At 33.5% G+C, this 18,379-nt stretch overlaps 1 protein-coding gene across 4 annotated transcripts; it reads left to right on the top strand.

Annotated features, from left to right (window-relative positions):
* Window positions 1-1,080: 1,080 nt before the first annotated feature.
* LOC128225230 (LITAF domain-containing protein-like) lies at window positions 1,081-17,401 on the top strand. 4 transcript variants are annotated; one of them, XM_052935322.1, is made up of 7 exons: window positions 1,081-1,226; window positions 2,406-2,465; window positions 2,880-2,912; window positions 3,411-3,440; window positions 6,728-6,757; window positions 10,403-10,604; window positions 16,085-17,401. In XM_052935322.1, the coding sequence occupies exons 2-7, from the start codon at window positions 2,411-2,413 to the stop codon at window positions 16,191-16,193; spliced, it is 459 nt and encodes a 152-aa protein (XP_052791282.1). In that variant the 5' UTR covers window positions 1,081-1,226; window positions 2,406-2,410; the 3' UTR covers window positions 16,194-17,401. The 4 variants fall into 4 exon arrangements, with proteins under 4 accessions (XP_052791282.1, XP_052791284.1, XP_052791283.1 ...); XM_052935324.1 differs by lacking the exon at window positions 6,728-6,757; XM_052935323.1 differs by lacking the exon at window positions 3,411-3,440 and having other exon boundaries at window positions 1,082-1,226.
* The last annotated feature ends 978 nt before the right edge of the window (window positions 17,402-18,379 follow it).

Here is an 18,379-nt window from a genome sequence, read left to right as displayed (position 1 = left end):
TTTGGATAAAATTTGAAATATAAACCCATTATGAAGCCCTTTCAATTATTTGTTCTACAGAAAAATTAATTTGTTAAAAAATAAATGAGTTATGAGTGGATTTCACGTCTGAAAAAGTGGATTTCACTTGTCAAAATGTGGATTTCACTTCGATTTCCGAAGAATTGCTCTAACTTCTTCATTTCTTGATATATTTCAATAAAATTTGAAATATAAACCCTTCATTAGGCACTTTCCAAAATGTATACAAAAAATAAAAATTACTAATTAATAAAACTGAGTAAAGAGTGGATTTCACTTCTCGAAAACTGGATTTCACCTCGATTTCCGATCTATTTTCGAAAAATTGCTCTTACTTCTTCCTTTTTGACCAATTTCAATAAAATTTGAAATATAAACCCTTTATGAGGCACTTTCTAATAAATATACAAAAACAGAAAATTATTTATTAAAATTAATGAGTTATGAGTGGATTTCACTTCTCGAAAACTGGATTTCACCTCGATTTCCGATCTATTTTTGGAAAAAAATGAAAAAATTGCTCTCACTTCTTTATTTTTTGACCAATTTCAATAAAATTTGAAATATAAACCCTTGATGAGGCACTTTCTAATAAATATACAAAAACAGAAAAATATTAATTAAAATTAATGAGTTATGAGTGGATTTCACTTATCGGAATCTGGATTTCACCTCGATTTCCGATCTATTTTTGGAAAAAAATGAAAAATTGCTCTAACTTCTTTGTTTTTTGACCAATTTCAATAAAATTTGAAATATAAACCCTTCATGAGGCACTTTCTAATATGTTTATAAAACAATTAAATTATTAATTAAAATGACTGAGTTCTGAGTGGATTTCACGTTTTGAGTGGATTTCACGTGAAATCCACTGGATTCCTGTATCACCCCGCACCGGTTTACAACCTGGTTAAACGCATATTCAACACCTATCAGCTCTTTTTGAGGCCATGCACTCGCCTGCCTTGTCCCATTTGCAAGGACACAGTGTGTAAAACTTCCCATTCACCGATATCCGGCTTGGAAACAGCCTCCCCAAAATTCTACTTCAGGAACGAATCTGGGCGCAGCGGAGCAATTGGGTACGATTAAACATTTTGCACACGAAACTTTTGCGCATGCGTAGTTACAACAGGAAGTGTAGTAAATATTGCAAAATATTATATCAAAAGGTGTATTTCTTTGGAGAATCAACAGAAAAACAGGTATATTAGTGATTAAAATTGTATGATCATTTACTAAAAAACTTCTTCTTACAAAAACTCGGACTGCCAAACGTCGCAATATTGTAATTGTTGCGACACACCTATATATTGATGTATTGACATTTGATCAACATAAACATTATCAATATTTTAATAAAAATGGATGCTTAATATATAAACATAGTATGTGTGTAGATTTAAAGTTCTCGAGTTGCCCAACATCAGAAGCGCAACGAAGTAAGGAGTGATGGTAGTCTTAAATAATAGACGTGTTATACTGGATTCTTTCAATCCCTTACAGTCATCGAAATTAGACTTTTGGATGAACAAGCCCGAATGCTTATACTATTACTTGGCATCAAATTTTTTAACAAGCCCTGCTATATAAAATTCAAAATTTGAGCAAGCCCGAAAGACATTTTACCAGTGCAGGGCTTGTGCTAATTTCGACCACTGCCCTAACGTCTAAACGGGTTTGTTCAAAAACCAGGGTAATTTGAAAAATATTGAAATTGTATTTAGTGAAGTATTTTATATTTGAAATGGATAATAATGATTTCTATTCCTATTTTACCGCGTAAGTGAAAAGCTTTTTTGCACGAAACAGGATTAAAATGCATTAAACACATGATTTACCTTTCCAATAAAACAAAATTTGACTGACACAGACAACAATTATGCCAAGCTTAACAACTCCATCCTTATCATAATAACTCTGCCACCTCTGAAAAGCTTCGTGATAGTCCTCATAAGTACAATGGTTAAAATCTCAGCCATGGCCAAGTGCTCTTCGATATTAGACTTGTATTAACAGGCCCGAATTCTTGTTATTGCTTGGCTTCAAATTGTTGAAAAGACTTTGCTATATTTTATAATATAAAATCCAGAATTTGAGCAAGCCTGTAAGGCATTTCACCAGTGCAGAGCTTACAGGCTTGCACTAATTTCAAGCACTGATTAATGATTGCATTTGCATAAATGCAGTCTGTAGCTAGCCTACTGGTAGTGCATGCGTTTAAAAGAAGTACAGTAATAAACGAGACAGGATCACAGAAACCTACAGTGTGTTGAACTTTTTGATTGAGTCCAAAAGACAATACCCCTTTCTTGGCATTGCATTCTAAAAGTTAGATGTAAAAATGTTTTTTATGTGTTTTAAAAGGATGTATTTTGTTGCAGACAAGATGGCAGCCCCTCCTCCATATCCTGGAAATGAGAAAGGAATGCCACCACCACCAAGTAAGCCAAAATTTCAACCATTTATCATTTATTTGTTAAAACATTTTTAAAGCACTACTTTAATAAGTTTTGAAGTTCTAGCCTATAATTGACTCATCAATACCGAAGCTAGTGACCAAAATTAGTGAAAGCGTTTTATGCTTTACCATGTTTTGAAAATCATAATCATGATAGTTGTACTAGTACATCTTCACCTTGTTGTCTGCATGCTAAAATACATACCCACGGTGTCTGGTTAAATTGGTAGTTGATGCAGAACAAACTGACATTGCAATGATAATCATGCTGACTGAATTATTTGCTGTGTCCTTTAACCAGAGATTAGAGCTTAATAATGTATATGTTAATTAAATATTGTTGTAGCTATGATGTTGGAGATTTAGTAATGTAGATCTATATGTTCTTTATTTTAAGACCCTGCCTATCCTCAGCAGCAGGGTCCAGCAGGTCGGTAGCCCAGTTTGGTTTTTGAATTATTTATATATTACTGCTTTACATATATTCAATAAAATTGCTTTGTAAGAGCAAGCTCCTTGAAAGATATCAGTTCTGTTGTCAAATTTGCATACAGTGGTTTCATTATTATCATAGAAAATTGACCGATTACAAAGTGGTTTGTAAAGGGAAAACACATCTGATGATCACAAGGACTTTACTTGTCGTAGAAATACAATTCAAGAAGTTGCAAGTACATGTATGCACATGAAAGTATGAGTTGTATTTACCCATAATTGAATATAGTTTCTTAAAACAAAAACCTAACAGTCTCCTCTTAGTATAACTTGCAAAATGTCATACATCAAGTAATCACTGTGCTTGCAAATTATTTTATCTGCATGTATTTCATTGTCATAACTTTTCCTTAAATTTGGTTTTGAAGGTGAACAAATTTTATGCCGTTCTATTGATATATGATTTGGTTTGGTTATTTTTCTCATTTATAAGGCTATAGTGCACCTCCGTATGGACAACCAGGTGAGATGGCCTTGTTTATGTTTCTGTGGAGTGTGCATGACCATGGTCCTTGTTAAATATTAATACAAACTGAAACAGTGACTTGACTTCATAATCAAAGCTACCCCCAAAAAGTTGTGCATCTTTTAATTGCTTTAATTGTTTTGATTATCAGTGTCTCCGCTCAGTACATGCAGGATTTAATAATATCAAGTCAATTAAGCATAACAGTAAAGCTTTTTTAACCAAAGCATGTTACAAAGGCTTTTCTTCATTTCATTACAAAGTATATTATACGAGTCATCCTATATGTGGCCTGTTTGATCACATTGTTGTGTAATATGTATGTATTTAATACAGTGTATTAGTTCTTCTTTCTACAGTGAATTGATTAGTTATTGCATTTTCAAATTCTTTACTTTAGCAATTAAAAAAGCGCTTTTATGCACCATACAAAGAATTTTTTCAGCAAAAGGTTTTACTTTATTGAGCATGTGTGTATGTAATAGTGTATTTTTCAAATTCTACAAAAAAAAGTGCCCAAAGAAAGGTCATAGCCCAAACAAGGCCTTCTATTTTTATGACAAATGTTAAAAATATACATCATCATGTTTGTTGAATGCAATTATTTGTGGACGAATGAAAACTGAGAGTATGATTCCATTTGTACTGGTGGTTAAATATGTAGTCCTTGAAAGGTAATTTGGGTACACACTGGATTATTAGTTTGAAAGGGAATTCTGTTGTAGGCTCGACATTCACCAAATTTTTAAACTATGAAAATGATAGCTTTGTTAGTCAATTTGGTTAACAAAATGTTATTAGCATCCAAGTTGAATATGATCAGGCAATTTTTTTAATAAAACTCAGTTTTCATTGGTCCACATGAAATAAATTCTAACAAATTTGAATGAAACTCTTCTTATTGGTCCTCAAATAAATGCATACATGTTCCCTTTAATGAGAAATTTCGATTGTAGTACAGTATAAGTATTTTATGACAGTACAAAATAGGAATTGTGTGTATTATCTTTCACAGGTCTGTTTTCTTATAACATAAAAATAGTACACATTAGCATAACAAAATTATTAGTAAGTAGTTTTCATTGGTTATGGTAATTCCATTCAATTTTTACAAGTTCAAGTGTCCATGACTTGTTTGAGTGTCTGTAAATTGAAATATGATTTGTGATATTTCACCACACATGACATTCTTGCAGCACCAGTGTTTTTCTACTCTAAAAAAAATCTTGGAAAAAAGGAATTTCCAATTTGGTAAAAACGGAACAACTTTCCCATCTGAAAGGTTGTGACACCCTTTCTAAAATGGTGAATAAGAAGCACCGAGTTATTCCAAATGATAAAACGATGAAAACATGCATTTTTGCTAGTAATATTTAAGCATGTTTTTGTTCTTGCAGTTGTTGAATTAAAACTAACCATACATGTTTAAGAGTATTTTCAGATTAACATAAGATCTCATATCAGAATATTTCCTTTTGCCTAGTCCTTTGTAAAAATAAGACTTCATGTTCAACAATATGAATGTCAAGTTTTATCTACACAGAGAAGTAGGCAAATAGGTGGATAAGCAAAGAGTTATGATGTCATTGTTTATTAAAACATTGTGCTCAGATTTTATTAGTGCACTGGCACTTAACCAATAATATATGATGCTAAAAATAACAGCTATTCCTTTATACCAATGTATGTTGTATTGTAGAAGATACTGCTGATTTTTAATTGAAATGAATAATTATACCCCCACAAACGAAGTTTGAGGGGGTATGTAGGAGTGAGCTTGTCGGTCTGTCGGTCGGTCTGTCTTGTCGGTCGGTTGGTCTGTCGGTTTTCATGGTTTCCGGACGATAACGCATGAAAGGCTTGACAGATTTGAAAATGATTTGGTACACAGATGTAACATCAGAATATACAGGTCAAGTTTGATATTGGGGCTGGTGGGCCAAGGTCAAGGTCACTGTTACTAAAAATAGAAAAACGGTTTCCGGACGATAACTCATGAAAGGTTTGACAGATTTGAAAATTTTTTGGTAGACAGATGTAACATCAGAATATACAGGTCAAGTTTGATATTGGGGCTGGTGGGGCCAAGGTCAAGGTCACTGTTACTAAAAATAGAAAAACGGTTTCCGGACGATAACTCATGAAAGGCTTGACAGATTTGAAATTTTTTTGGTAAACAGGTGTAACATCAGAAGATACAGGTCAAGTTCGATATTGGGGCAGGTGGGGTCAAGGTCACTGTTGCTAAAAAAAGAAAAAGGTTTCCGGACGATAGCTCATGAAAGGCTAAACGGATTTGAACAATTTTTGGTACACAGGTGTAACATCAGAAGATACAGATCAAGTTCGATATTGGGGCTGGTGGGGTAAAGGTCACTGTTACTAAAAATAGAAAAATGGTTTCCGGACGATAACTCATGAAAGGCATGACAGATTTGAACATTTTTTGGTACACAGGTGTAACATCAGAAGATACAGGTCAAGTTCGATATTGGGGCTGGTGGGTCAAGTCACTTTTACTAAAAATAGAAAAATGGTTTCTGCTTCATAACTTTAATTGGGCATGAGATATTGTGATGAAACTTGCTGTATAGGCAGCCTCTGTGAAGACAATGCTTGTGATTGAAAATGGGGCCAGTGGAGTAAAGGTTTTTGTGCACTGTTACGAAAATAGAAAAACGGTTTCCGGACAAACAATACATGCATGATAAAAGAAGATGCAGTGTGCAGTAACCTTGGAGTTATGGCCTCTTTTCAAAGGAATGGTTTGCCATTCCTGTGTCCAGGCGGCATTTGGGGGTATTTGTCACTCCTGTGACAGTACTAGGTATATTTTAAAATATAAAGATACGTATTGAACACATTTTTTCTTGCATTTCTGCTGTATGAACTCATTTGGCATGCAAGGAAATTCCATGAAGTGCACTATCTCTTCTTGGTTATTCGCAAGCATGCCCTGTTGCATACGAAAAAATGCGAACAATCCTTAAATGGTAACCCCTTACCATGCTTATTTAATAAGTCCCATCAGATAAATTACAGAGTTATTTCAATATAACTATACTAGCTTTTTAAACACAGTTACAATAAGTATACCCAACACTTGTGAGTAATATTATACACAACTCATGCTTCTCACTCGTTGTGTATGATTTTGATACCTCTGGTAACTCGTGCAGTAGCTATAACTTCATAAATGTCATGTTTGCTGTTACTTAAAGTTATTTTTTGACTTATATGATGCAGAGTGTTGATGCCGGTTTGTTTTTATTTTTATTTTGTAGCCTATCCCCAACAACAGCAAGGTTATCCAGGTATAATAACTCACTAAATGCACGACTAGTTTGTTCCTCGTTACTTTATCATTTAGTGAAATCATTCTGATGAATTTTGAAATTATCTGAAACGTCAATGTAAACTTATGAAAGCACTGCATATAAGGTAGCACACATTTGATTATTGGAAATTAACATTTTTATTCTGATCATATGTCTCCTATTGAAAATCAACAATGCAGAATTGATCGGATGATTTCACTATTTACTTTCTGTTTTCTTGGTTGTTTTTTAACATTGTTATTTCAACTAAAAGATAATGTTAAGTGTTTACTCCTATGTCTTCTCCAATTCTAATTTGATAATTAAGAAAGTCTCTGACCAGAACAATCAACATTAATTTCCTTAAAGTCATTAATTGGTTTTGTGAAGTGGGTTGTTTTGCGTTTTCCCGCAGCATGCTAGCTCGTATAGAGACAATTGCACCAACACTAAGTAAGTTATTATCTAAACAATTAGTTTTGGCCGTCTGAAAGTGAAAAGAATTACTTACTATTACGTGCCATTGTTCAATTATCTAGTTCAGTGCTGCTTGACAGTTCACTCATAATTATGTCTTGGTCTGTTACCTTGACTCGGAGATGTGTTAATATTAAATATTAATATATTTGTCCTTTAAATTATTTACACACAGTGCTCCATTACTGCACATTTATGTTTATTCATTTAATAGAAACAATTTAATCATTCATTGCCTTATTTTTTTATGATTCATATACCGGTAATTTTAAACTACAGGTTTGTGCCAAAATCAGATTTTAAAAAATGTTTATTCAGGTCCACGAATTTCCGATACTTTTTAATCAGTTAACATGTACATGTATGATCCTATTTCATTTTGTTACTCTTTCTTTGTCTAAAATATTCACAATATTTTCCCCTAAATCCAGCATTAAAGCCCATCAATTGATATAGCATGGTAAATGCAAGTCCATATTCCAGAATTTGACTTTTTAAATGTACAACTTCCTTCATAGAAAATGTCATTTGATATTAAATAAAAGGACTGTTGCTATTCTGTTTTACCTTATTCATGATTGTCTTTGTGTAATTAAAAGAGGAATGAGGATTATAAGGATAGTTGCAAGTGCATGACTGATCTATTCCAAGCATTAATCAATCTAAGGATTAAAATTATTGTATTTTTAGCATAACCTACATTGTATTCAAATAGGTTCAGCCTGGAATTATGAATATTCTGGTTTTCCAAAGCTAATCGTTACAAACAAAATCAACCGTTTTAATATACGTAGGCTACTTCGGAAACAATAGAGTCATTGGTCTGTACGTTACATGAATTTCAATAGCTAGAAATTTATCTTTTATTTGCACCTGGGAAAACCCAGTAATGTGTTTTCCGGGCTATATCTATTTCAGTCTAGATCAGTTAAGGATCATATATAAACCAGTCTTGCACAGGTATTCACACAGAAATGGCTTATTTTCCATGAAGATGTTGATGCTCTACCACTGACTCACACCAGCTACCTGGTTTGTCATTTCAAACTGCCTATGCATGCCATCTATATTAAATTTTAAATGAACCCATACATACAGCCTACTGTGTGAGATAAGATATGATCCATAATTCATAAATCAGTCTTAAAGTATTAAGATGAAAAATGTTCGAGGGTTAATAAAGGTCAAGCAGCATTGCTTTAATTTTCTGACATATTACTCAATTAAATCCATAAGTAAATCTGTTTAGGCTGTAATTTTATTTTTGTATTGAAACTTACCCTCTCATAGAATTAACATACCACAACTTAACCTGAAGCTCCTCCCCACTAGCCCGGCCATGCTTTATGAAATAGTATTCTGTTCTACTCAAGAAAAGTAGGAAATATAACAATTAATACACCTTCAAAAGTTAATCGAATGAATGTTGATAATGTTCTTTATTTTATATTTATCAGATACTTTCAACTGAGTGGCTATTACAATTGATTATGGTTTATTGATAAATGTTATAAATATATACATGTATGTTGTTTTCTTATTGAAATAATATTACATTCCACCCAAGATAAAGTGGGTATAATTGGTGAGCTCATAATGAGGTCACAAAATGTAAGTTGCCAACGCTTGACAACTTGTTATCTCAAGTTCATAACATTCCCCTCAAATTGCTGCTTTATTTCTCAAGCTTGGTATGATCAGTGTTTGTAAAATTTTATAAATTTATCTTGGACAGACAGTATAACTGTTTTTTTTGTTTTTAGCTCTACTGGCCAAAGGCCAGAAGAGCTTATGCGATGGTAATGTGTACGTAGTATGTGCGTTCGTGCGTCCGTGCGTCTGTAAACAATTGCCTGTGAACACGATACAGTCTTCAGTTTTAATTGTATCTCGATGAAACTTGTACAGTATCAAGATATCCATTAGAGCTGGGTTCCTTTCGAAAACCTGCCAGATCCGCCCATGCATGCCTAGATTATGGCCCTTGATAGTATAAAAAATGCTATTTTGTAAACAATTGGTTGTGAACACTATACAGTCTTCAGTTTTGATTGTATCTCAATGAAACTTGTACAGTCTCTAGATATCCATTAGAGCTCGATTCCTTTCGAAAACCAGCCAGATCCGCCCATGAATGCCTAGATTATGGGCCGTGAAAGTTTTAAAGAAATGCTTTCTATTTTTAGCCAGGTATGCATGAGCGAATTCTATTTTTAGCCAAGTTTACATGTACATGTAAATTCAAGTCTAGAGTTAAGGGAGACATTTAAGTCTAGGATTTTGAGAGACAATTTGCTTTTTGCTTCTGCAGTTGATTTTGTGAATAACTCTGCCTTGTTCTTGTTGAAAGCCCAAATACCATTTTTTAGCTTTAAGTTTTGTAGTTTGTGCATTCACTTAACAAAATTGGTTGTGAATGTTTAAGTTATGCACCTGGTGTCATTACTGGCCACACCCAGGGTTCACAGGTTTGGTAAACATAATTCTGGAAAGGTTTGAAAATCTTTTTGTGTGCTCATGCATCCATCTCAGCACAATTGATTGTGAATGTTTGTTCAAATTGATCAATGTTGTCCTAGGATGCCCTTGACTTTGACCTTTTGACCAACTTTTTTTAACTTTTAAAACTACAGAAATTTTTACTAAGAGTACAGTTTTGAAAGCTTTTTTTTTGTCAGATGACTTTTACTTGGCACATAATAGTTCATGCAACTAATCTGCTTACAATACTTTCTGGGCTCAGATGTTGAACGTGCTACGTTTTCAGGTAACCCAAACACAAAACATAAACTATATGTCTGTTGCCTTTTACCCATACATACATGCTCTGGATTGATATGACCACAAAAGCCATGCCAGTAGAGCATAGGCCCTTTTGGGCCTCTTGTTTTTTAATATTAGAATTAATAATGTAGCCAAATGACTGTGGCAATCTCCAAGATTGTTATTTAACATACTTACAGTATATATTGATATAGTATTTATACTTTGATGTATTATTATGATTATTAATTTATAATAATGTTTTAACTATGTTTAAGTTAAACTCATCAATAATAATTTTAGTTTCAGAAGATAGAATTCTTGTAGCCTGTTACACACACCCACAGACACACTTGTTCCAGTGTTTGGCCGTTGCTAACATGTTCAGTTTGTTATTCTTAGGTGGTCAATATGGTCAGCAGCAGTATGGTCAGCAGGGAACGACTGTAGTCGTGTCCCAGCCTGCGTACACGGTTGTGCAGCATTTCCGCGAGTCCCCTGTTCGCATCAAGTGTCAATTCTGTCAGGCTGATGTGGTCACATCCACATTCTACGAGACCGGCACCCTGACATGGGTCGCCTGTTTCGTGATCGCCATTGTTGGGTAAGTCAAACAGCTAGTGTTCTGCTTCAGATACATTAGGAATAGGATTATTAATATTATATCATAAAGGCATGGCATTTTGGTAAAAAACCAAGTAGCACATCGCTAGTTTTCATTAAACCATTCTATTGACCAAAAGTGGAATTTAGTACATTAAAATTGTACAATTCAAATAACCTTGAACCACCTCTTACAACGGACCTCTGACAAATGATCAGGTGTATAAGGTTCCTATCAGTGTCATGTTTCATGAAAATTAGTGAAAGAGTTATTCAAATACAGTCAACATTATATTTACGTATAGCTTCATGCTTAAATAATTGAACATAATTTTGAATGGTTTATGAATATAGACAGTCTGTATAAATAACTTCGGTTCAATGGCTTGTTGCGAAATTTATATAAACTACTAGGTTTAATGGCTGGTTGCATTTCACTTTGAATATCATCGCTAAAAAATCTTTGAAAAGTTGCTTTTTTATTTACATGCACTATTTACAAATTTTATTGGATTATGTTTGTTTCAAGTTTGCATGACCATATGTTTTATTTTGCATGATTAATGAATGCTGAATAGTATCTTCACACAATTATTTCAAATTCTTTAGTTTCTATAATACAATATCTTTTATCTGGATGAAATGTTTGCATAATGTCTTTCAAAAGACATTCTTTATCAATGAAAATGGATTTTCAACAAATAGGTCATATAGTCATCATTATCTAATTTTTTTTGTGTGTCAATTTTTTGTATAAGAATTGAAAGAAATAAAGATAACTGGTACAGTAAACAAAAATAAGCAAACAAAATTGAAAGGAATAAGTTTAAATGAAAATTAACAAAATAGTTTTGTTTCAATGTATTTATTTTTTCATATACATGTAGATAGTTTCTGATTTTTTAGCTCACTTGTCACGTAGTGACAAGGTGAGCTTTTGTGATCACTCTCCGTCCGTCCGTCCGTCCGTCCGTCCGTCCGTCCGTCCGTCCGTCCGTCCGTTCACAATTGCTTGTGAACACAATAGAGGTCACAATTTTGACCTAATCTTTATGAAACTTGGTCAGACTGATCATCTCTATAAAATCTAGGTCAAGTTCGATATTGGGTCATCCGCGGTCAATAATTAGGTCACTAGGTCAATTAGTTGAAAAACCTTGTGAACACAATAGAGGTCACAATTTTAGCCTAATCTCAATGCAACTTGGTCAGAATGATCATCTCTATAAAATGTAGGTCAAGTTCGATATTGGGTCATCCGCGGTCAACAACTAGGTCACTAGGTCAATTAGTACAAAAACCTTGTGAACACAATAGAGGTCACAATTTTAGCCTAATCTCAATGCAAGTTGGTCAGAATAATCATCTCTATAAAATCTAGGTCAAGTTCGATATTGGGTCATCCGCAGTCAATAACTAGGTCACTAGGTCAATTATTAGAAAAACCTTGTGAACAAAACAGAGGTCACAATTTTGACCTAATCTTTATGAAACTTGGTCAGACTGATCATCTCTATGAAATCTAGGTCAAGTTCGATATTGGGTCATCTGGGGTCAAAAACTAGGTCAGTAGGTCAATTAGTAGAAATACCTTGTGAACACATTAGAGGTCACAATTTTAGCCTAATCTCAATGCAACTTGGTCAGAATGATCATCTCTATAAAATTTAGGTCAAGTTTGATATTGGGTCATTCACGGTCAATAACTAGGTCACTAGGTCAATTAGTACAAAAACCTTGTGAACACAATAGAGGTCACAACTTAAGCCTAATCTAAATGTAACTTGGTCAGAATGATCATCTCTATAAAATCTAGGTCAAGTTCGATATTGGGTCATTTACCGTCAATAACTAGGTCAATAGGTCAATTAGTAGAAAAACCTTGTGAACACAATAGAGGTCACAATTTTAGCCTAATGTTAATGCAACTTGGTCAGAATGATCATCTCTATAAAATCTGGGTCATGTTCGATATTGGGTCATCCGCAGTCAATAACTAGGTCACTAGGTCAGATATTAGAAAAACCTTATGAACACAATAGAGGTCACAATTTTAGCCTAATCTTTATGAAACTTGGTCAGACTGATCATCTCTATGAAATCTAGGTCAAGTTCGATATTGGGTCATCTGGGGTCAAAAACTAGGTCAGTAGGTCAATTAGTAGAAATACCTTGTGAACACATTAGAGGTCACAATTTTAGCCTAATCTCAATGCAACTTGGTCAGAATGATCATCTCTATAAAATTTAGGTCAAGTTTGATTTTGGGTCATTTACGGTCAATAACTAGGTCACTAGGTCAATTAGTACAAAAACCTTAAGAACACAATAGAGGTCACAATTTTAGCCTAATCTCAATGCAACTTGGTCAGAATGATCATCTCTATAAAATCTAGGTCAAGTTCGATATTGGGTCATCTGCGGTCAATAACTAGGTCACTAGGTCAATTAGTACAAAAACCTTGGTGAACACAATAGAGGTCACAATTTTAGGCTAATCTTAATGCAACTTGGTCAGAATGATCATCTCTATAAAATCTAGGTCAAGTTCGATATTGGGTCATACGCAGTCAATAACTAGGTCACTAGGTCAATTATTAGAAAAACCTTGTGAACAAAATAGAGGTCACAATTTTAGCCTTATCTTAATGAAACTTGGTCAGAATGATCATCTTAACATAAGCTAGGTCAAGTTCCATATTGGGTCAACCCAGGTCAAAAACTAGGTCACTAGGTCAATTAGTAGAAAAACCTTGTGAACACAATAGAGGTCACAATTTTAGGCTTAACTCAATTCAACTTGGTCAGAATGATCATCTCTAGAAAAATATAGGTCAAGTTCGATATTGGGTCATTCGCGGTCAATAACTAGGTCACTAGGTCAATTAGTATAAAAACCTTGTGAACACAATAGAGGTCACAACTTAAGCCTAATCTAAATGTAACTTGGTCAGAATGATCATCTCTATAAAATCTAGGTCAAGTTCGATATTGGGTCATTTACCGTCAATAACTAGGTCACTAGGTCAATTAGTAGAAAAACCTTGTGAACACAATAGAGGTCACAATTTTAGCCTAATGTTAATGCAACTTGGTCAGAATGATCATCTCTATAAAATCTGGGTCATGTTCGATATTGGGTCATCCGCAGTCAATAACTAGGTCACTAGGTCAGATATTAGAAAAACCTTATGAACACAATAGAGGTCACAATTTTAGCCTAATCTTTATGAAACTTGGTCAGACTGATCATCTTTATAAAATCTAGGTCAAGTTCCACATTGGGTCATCCGCGGTCAATAACTAGGTCACTAGGTCAGATAGTAAAAAAACCTTGTGAACACAATAGAGGTCACAATTTTAGCCTAATCTTAATGAAACTTGGTCAGAATGATCATCTTAACATAAGCTAGGTCAAGTTCCATATTGGGTCAACCCAGGTCAAAAACTAGGTCACTAGGTAAATTAGTAGAAAAACCTTGTGAACACAAAAGAGGTCAGAATTTTAGGCTTATCTCAATTCAACTTGGTCAGAATGATCATCTCTAGAACAATATAGGTCAAGTTCGATATTGGGTCATTCGCGGTCAATAACTAGGTCACTAGGTCAATTAGTAGAAAAACCTTGTGAACACAACAGAGGTCACAACTTAAGCCTAATCTTAATGTTACTTGGTCAGAATGATCATCTCTATGAAATCTAGGTCAAGTTCGATATAGGGCCAATTACTGTCAATAACTAGGTCACTAGGTCAATTAGTAGAAAAACCTTGTGAACACAATAGAGGTCACAATTTTAGCCTAATGTTAATGCAACTTGGTCAGAATGATCATCTCTATAAAATCTGGGTCATGTTCGATATTGGGTCATCCGCGGTCAATAACTAGGTCACTAGGTCAGATATTAGAAAAACCTTATGAACACAATAGAGGTCACAATTTTAGCCTAATCTTAATGCAACTTGGTCAGAATGATCATTTCTATAACATCTAGGTCAAGTTCGACATTGGTCCATCCGCGGTCAATAACTAGGTCACTAGGTCAATTAGTAAAAAAACCTTGTGAACACAATAGAGATCACAATTTTAGCCTAATCTTAATGAAACTTGGACAGAATGATCATCTTAACATATGCTAGGTCAGGTTCGATATTGGGTCAACCCGGGTCAAAAACTAGGTCACTAGGTCAATTAGTAGAAAAACCATGTGAACACAATAGAGGTCACAATTTTAGCGTAATCTTAATGCAACTTGGTCAAAAGGATCCTCTGTAACTATTCATTGTGTGAAAACTTCAATATATTTTTTGTGAAATTGGTAGGCATTTGACATTTAGTGTGTAGCATCATTATGATGCTCTACAATAAAATGTTCAACTATGCCTTTAAAACTAATAAAAGTAACTGTGTTCGGTGCAACTAATGAACATTTCTTTTTTTTGTAGTATAAACAAGATTTCTGATATAGAATAATTCCAGTGACTATTATTTTAAGAAGTGAACTTTAGATTATATTGTGTGTATTGGACCAAGTTAAAACTGCATTGACAGTAAAGTGTATATTTGACCAAATAATAACTGTAGACAGTAGATATATAGTGTTTATTTGACCTAATAATAACTGGACAAATAAAAGAGTGGCCTCTAGGGGCCATACTTTTCATTGGATCTTTATGATAATAGGTCAGAATGTTCACTTTATTTAGCAAAGCTACAGGTGAGCGATACAGGGCCATCATGGCCCTCTTGTTTGGTTAAATGTTCAGAATTAGGATACTGTATTTTACCAAGGATAAATTCATTTTACAATTAATACTAGTTTTATGATATATAAAACATTAATTTTACTCACTTTACTGTATACTAAAGAGTGTGAACATCCCAATGGGAAATGGTTACAGAATAACTTATTAGGCCTGGGCAAATAATGATGCAGTGTACATGTACATGGCATCCATTGGCACTGGCAGTATTAAAAAAATACTTATGTCAAATCGCAATCTCAACTCAATTCAACAAATAAAAGCATGATAAGGTTCAAAATCTTGTATGTTTTTATTTTCTTTAAAAACATATTTTGTCATTGAATTTGTTGAAAAAAATCTTTTCAATATTTCTAAGGAGACTTATTCTAGAGCAAAACATGTGTTTGCTTAATTTCTCAAAAATGATCTTGAGTTGAACTGAAATATTTTTTTGTTGGTATGTTATTTTTGAGAATATGGACCATAGTTTTCAATGAACATATATGAGGAAAGAATTTAAAAAGTGTAAAATGATATATAATTTGGAACAATTTTTTTATAAAATGTGGTTAAATGAGTTGAAAATCAGGTTGAGATTTAACTATAGTATTTTTTTGTATTATTTGGGCCTTCTGTTTGATTGTTGTTAACCAAATTATATAACATTTTCCCAGTGTGTGTGTGCGTGTGTGTGTATAAATACGCTTGATTGCATGTTTTGTGTTGTCTGTTACAGCTGCTGGATAGGCTGCTGCCTGATCCCCTTCTGTATGGATGCGTGCAAGGACGTGGTGCACCAGTGCCCCAACTGCAACCAGCAGGTCGGCCGCTACAACCGCATGTAGCCCCGCCCACAAGGGACACACCCTGTTCACACACCCAAGACGGCAAGCCCTCACATCAGCCGTAACAGCCTAGCAGCCAAGAGACCAAATCATTCCTACAATTTTTACTGACTTTATGGTTTTATTATCATTTGTGATTTTTATGTTGTTTTTTACTACAATTATTTTTACATACAGAGAAAACCATGTCATTTTTTCGTTCTTTAATCAATTGTATAATGGACTTCTTTTTATGTTCACCAACATTTATTTTTTTATCACTCTTTTTAATATTGTAACATGTTTTTATTAGAACTGCATTGGGTTTTTTGATTTTATCTCCACACATATTGTCTTATTTTAATTGATGTTGTTAATGTCACATCATGTTTATAAGGTTGGTTGTGTCTTGTTCCTGCTCCACATAACTACCGTAAGCCAATGAGATCTTGGGCGAAAGTCATGCTATAAAGGTGCATTAAAGAAGTCTGTTATTTGTTTCATCAGAATCAGTTTTCTTCTTCCATTACATTAGATCTACTCTTATGATAGGGTGTGTGAATATATAAAAACCTATATTCAAAATTTGCTATGGCTGATCAATTATCAATGTCTTTATCATCTTTGTATTGTACATCATTGTATCCTATATACATACATAAGCAGTCCTTTACAAGAAACTGATATCAAGCAAGCAATTCTGTAACTTATTATTTGTTTTTAAAACATTTTATATGTACATTTTTTCACTGCAAAGATAATTTATGTTTTATTTAGTTGTGAAACAACACATTTTTAACAAGTCTAATAAGGAATTTAAAAAGTTTTTTTTAAATTTTATTACAAGAAATACTTGATTCCTTTCTTAACAGAAAAACGTCCCTTTACGTCTTTTTCATGTGCCTAAAATAACTGTGATAACAATATAAAAATAAAACCATTTGTAAAATTCACAATGGCATTACTGCTCAGAAAAGGAATATCTCCTGTGTTTGACACTTTATATAAATTAGACATTGTAATTAATATCTGTCGCTAAAAGGAGATACCTTTTAGTTCAACTCCAACTTTTTTAATGAAGTAAGGACCCCCATCTTGTTGATATATACTATGATGTTGCCAAGTTAAAATTTTAATTTATGCAGAATGAAATCTGGTTTTATTTTCGTTACGTTAATCAATTGTGTTTTGTAAATTAAAGTTGATCTGTATTAAAATTTCCTATTCTCTATGTTGTTTGTTATGTTTTTATTGTGTTATGTTTATTTGATAAGAATACAAGGAAAAAGCAAGTACCGAGCATTCATTAAAAATCGTTCAATGAAAGTTTACCAATAATATACTGTGGAGAACTTTACATGTGACAGTATTTATATCTACTTTAGCAATGTTGTGCTAGCTTTTGAACCCTACCATCTAAGTGAAAATAAAGTATTGATTGAATAGGTATACGTTTTTGAGGAATTTCTGAAGCAGAACGCTTTCATTTGACTTGCCCATTGTGCTAAATCTTGACCCTGTGTGTTTTGAAATTGCAAAGATATCTGTGGTTGTATTTATAAAGCAATTCTGATTGAAATAAAACCGGTTTATCTCAGATGGTAAAAAATACAACTACGCATTCCAAAACTTGGATGTTAACTTCTATACAAGATTTAAATTGAAGTTTAAAGGGGTAGAAGTTGAATCTTAGTTGCTTTAATAAAACAAGCCAAGAATTTTACAGTTGAACACTACACTTGATACAGGGTTAACTACCCTCCATTCTTAGTTATTGATTACTCAATTCCCTACTATTTTGAGAACGTCAATACTATATGGGTGGGATGGAATGGGGTGATTGTCAGTCTCTTAATAGAGTATTACATGTAATTAATTGCAGGTATTACTACACTTGAAACCTTGCACAAAGTTGCACATACTTCGTATTACTGTTATTGATGTACATTTTTTAAAGGTACAATTCAGTCATTGCGGCATACTATCGAATGGTTACATCCATGAAGTTGTGTGCCAATACATACATCCACTTATATTTGTTGACTCTGTATTGAGTGGTTATAGATAACAGCCATTGATTTTGTAAGTCTTCAGCAAACCTAAATAGACAGCTTAAGGGTCATAGATATCTTATCAATGTAGATAAAACGACAAATACACTGCCATGTATGAGAAAGGTGAGAACATTATGACCTTTCCATCAGTTC

The sequence above is a fragment of the Mya arenaria genome, chromosome 2, assembly GCF_026914265.1.
Source record: "Mya arenaria isolate MELC-2E11 chromosome 2, ASM2691426v1".
Lineage (NCBI taxonomy): Eukaryota > Metazoa > Mollusca > Bivalvia > Myida > Myidae > Mya > Mya arenaria.
The sequence above is the reverse complement of the archived record's forward strand: the minus strand, read 5'-3'. Positions and strand labels throughout refer to the sequence as shown.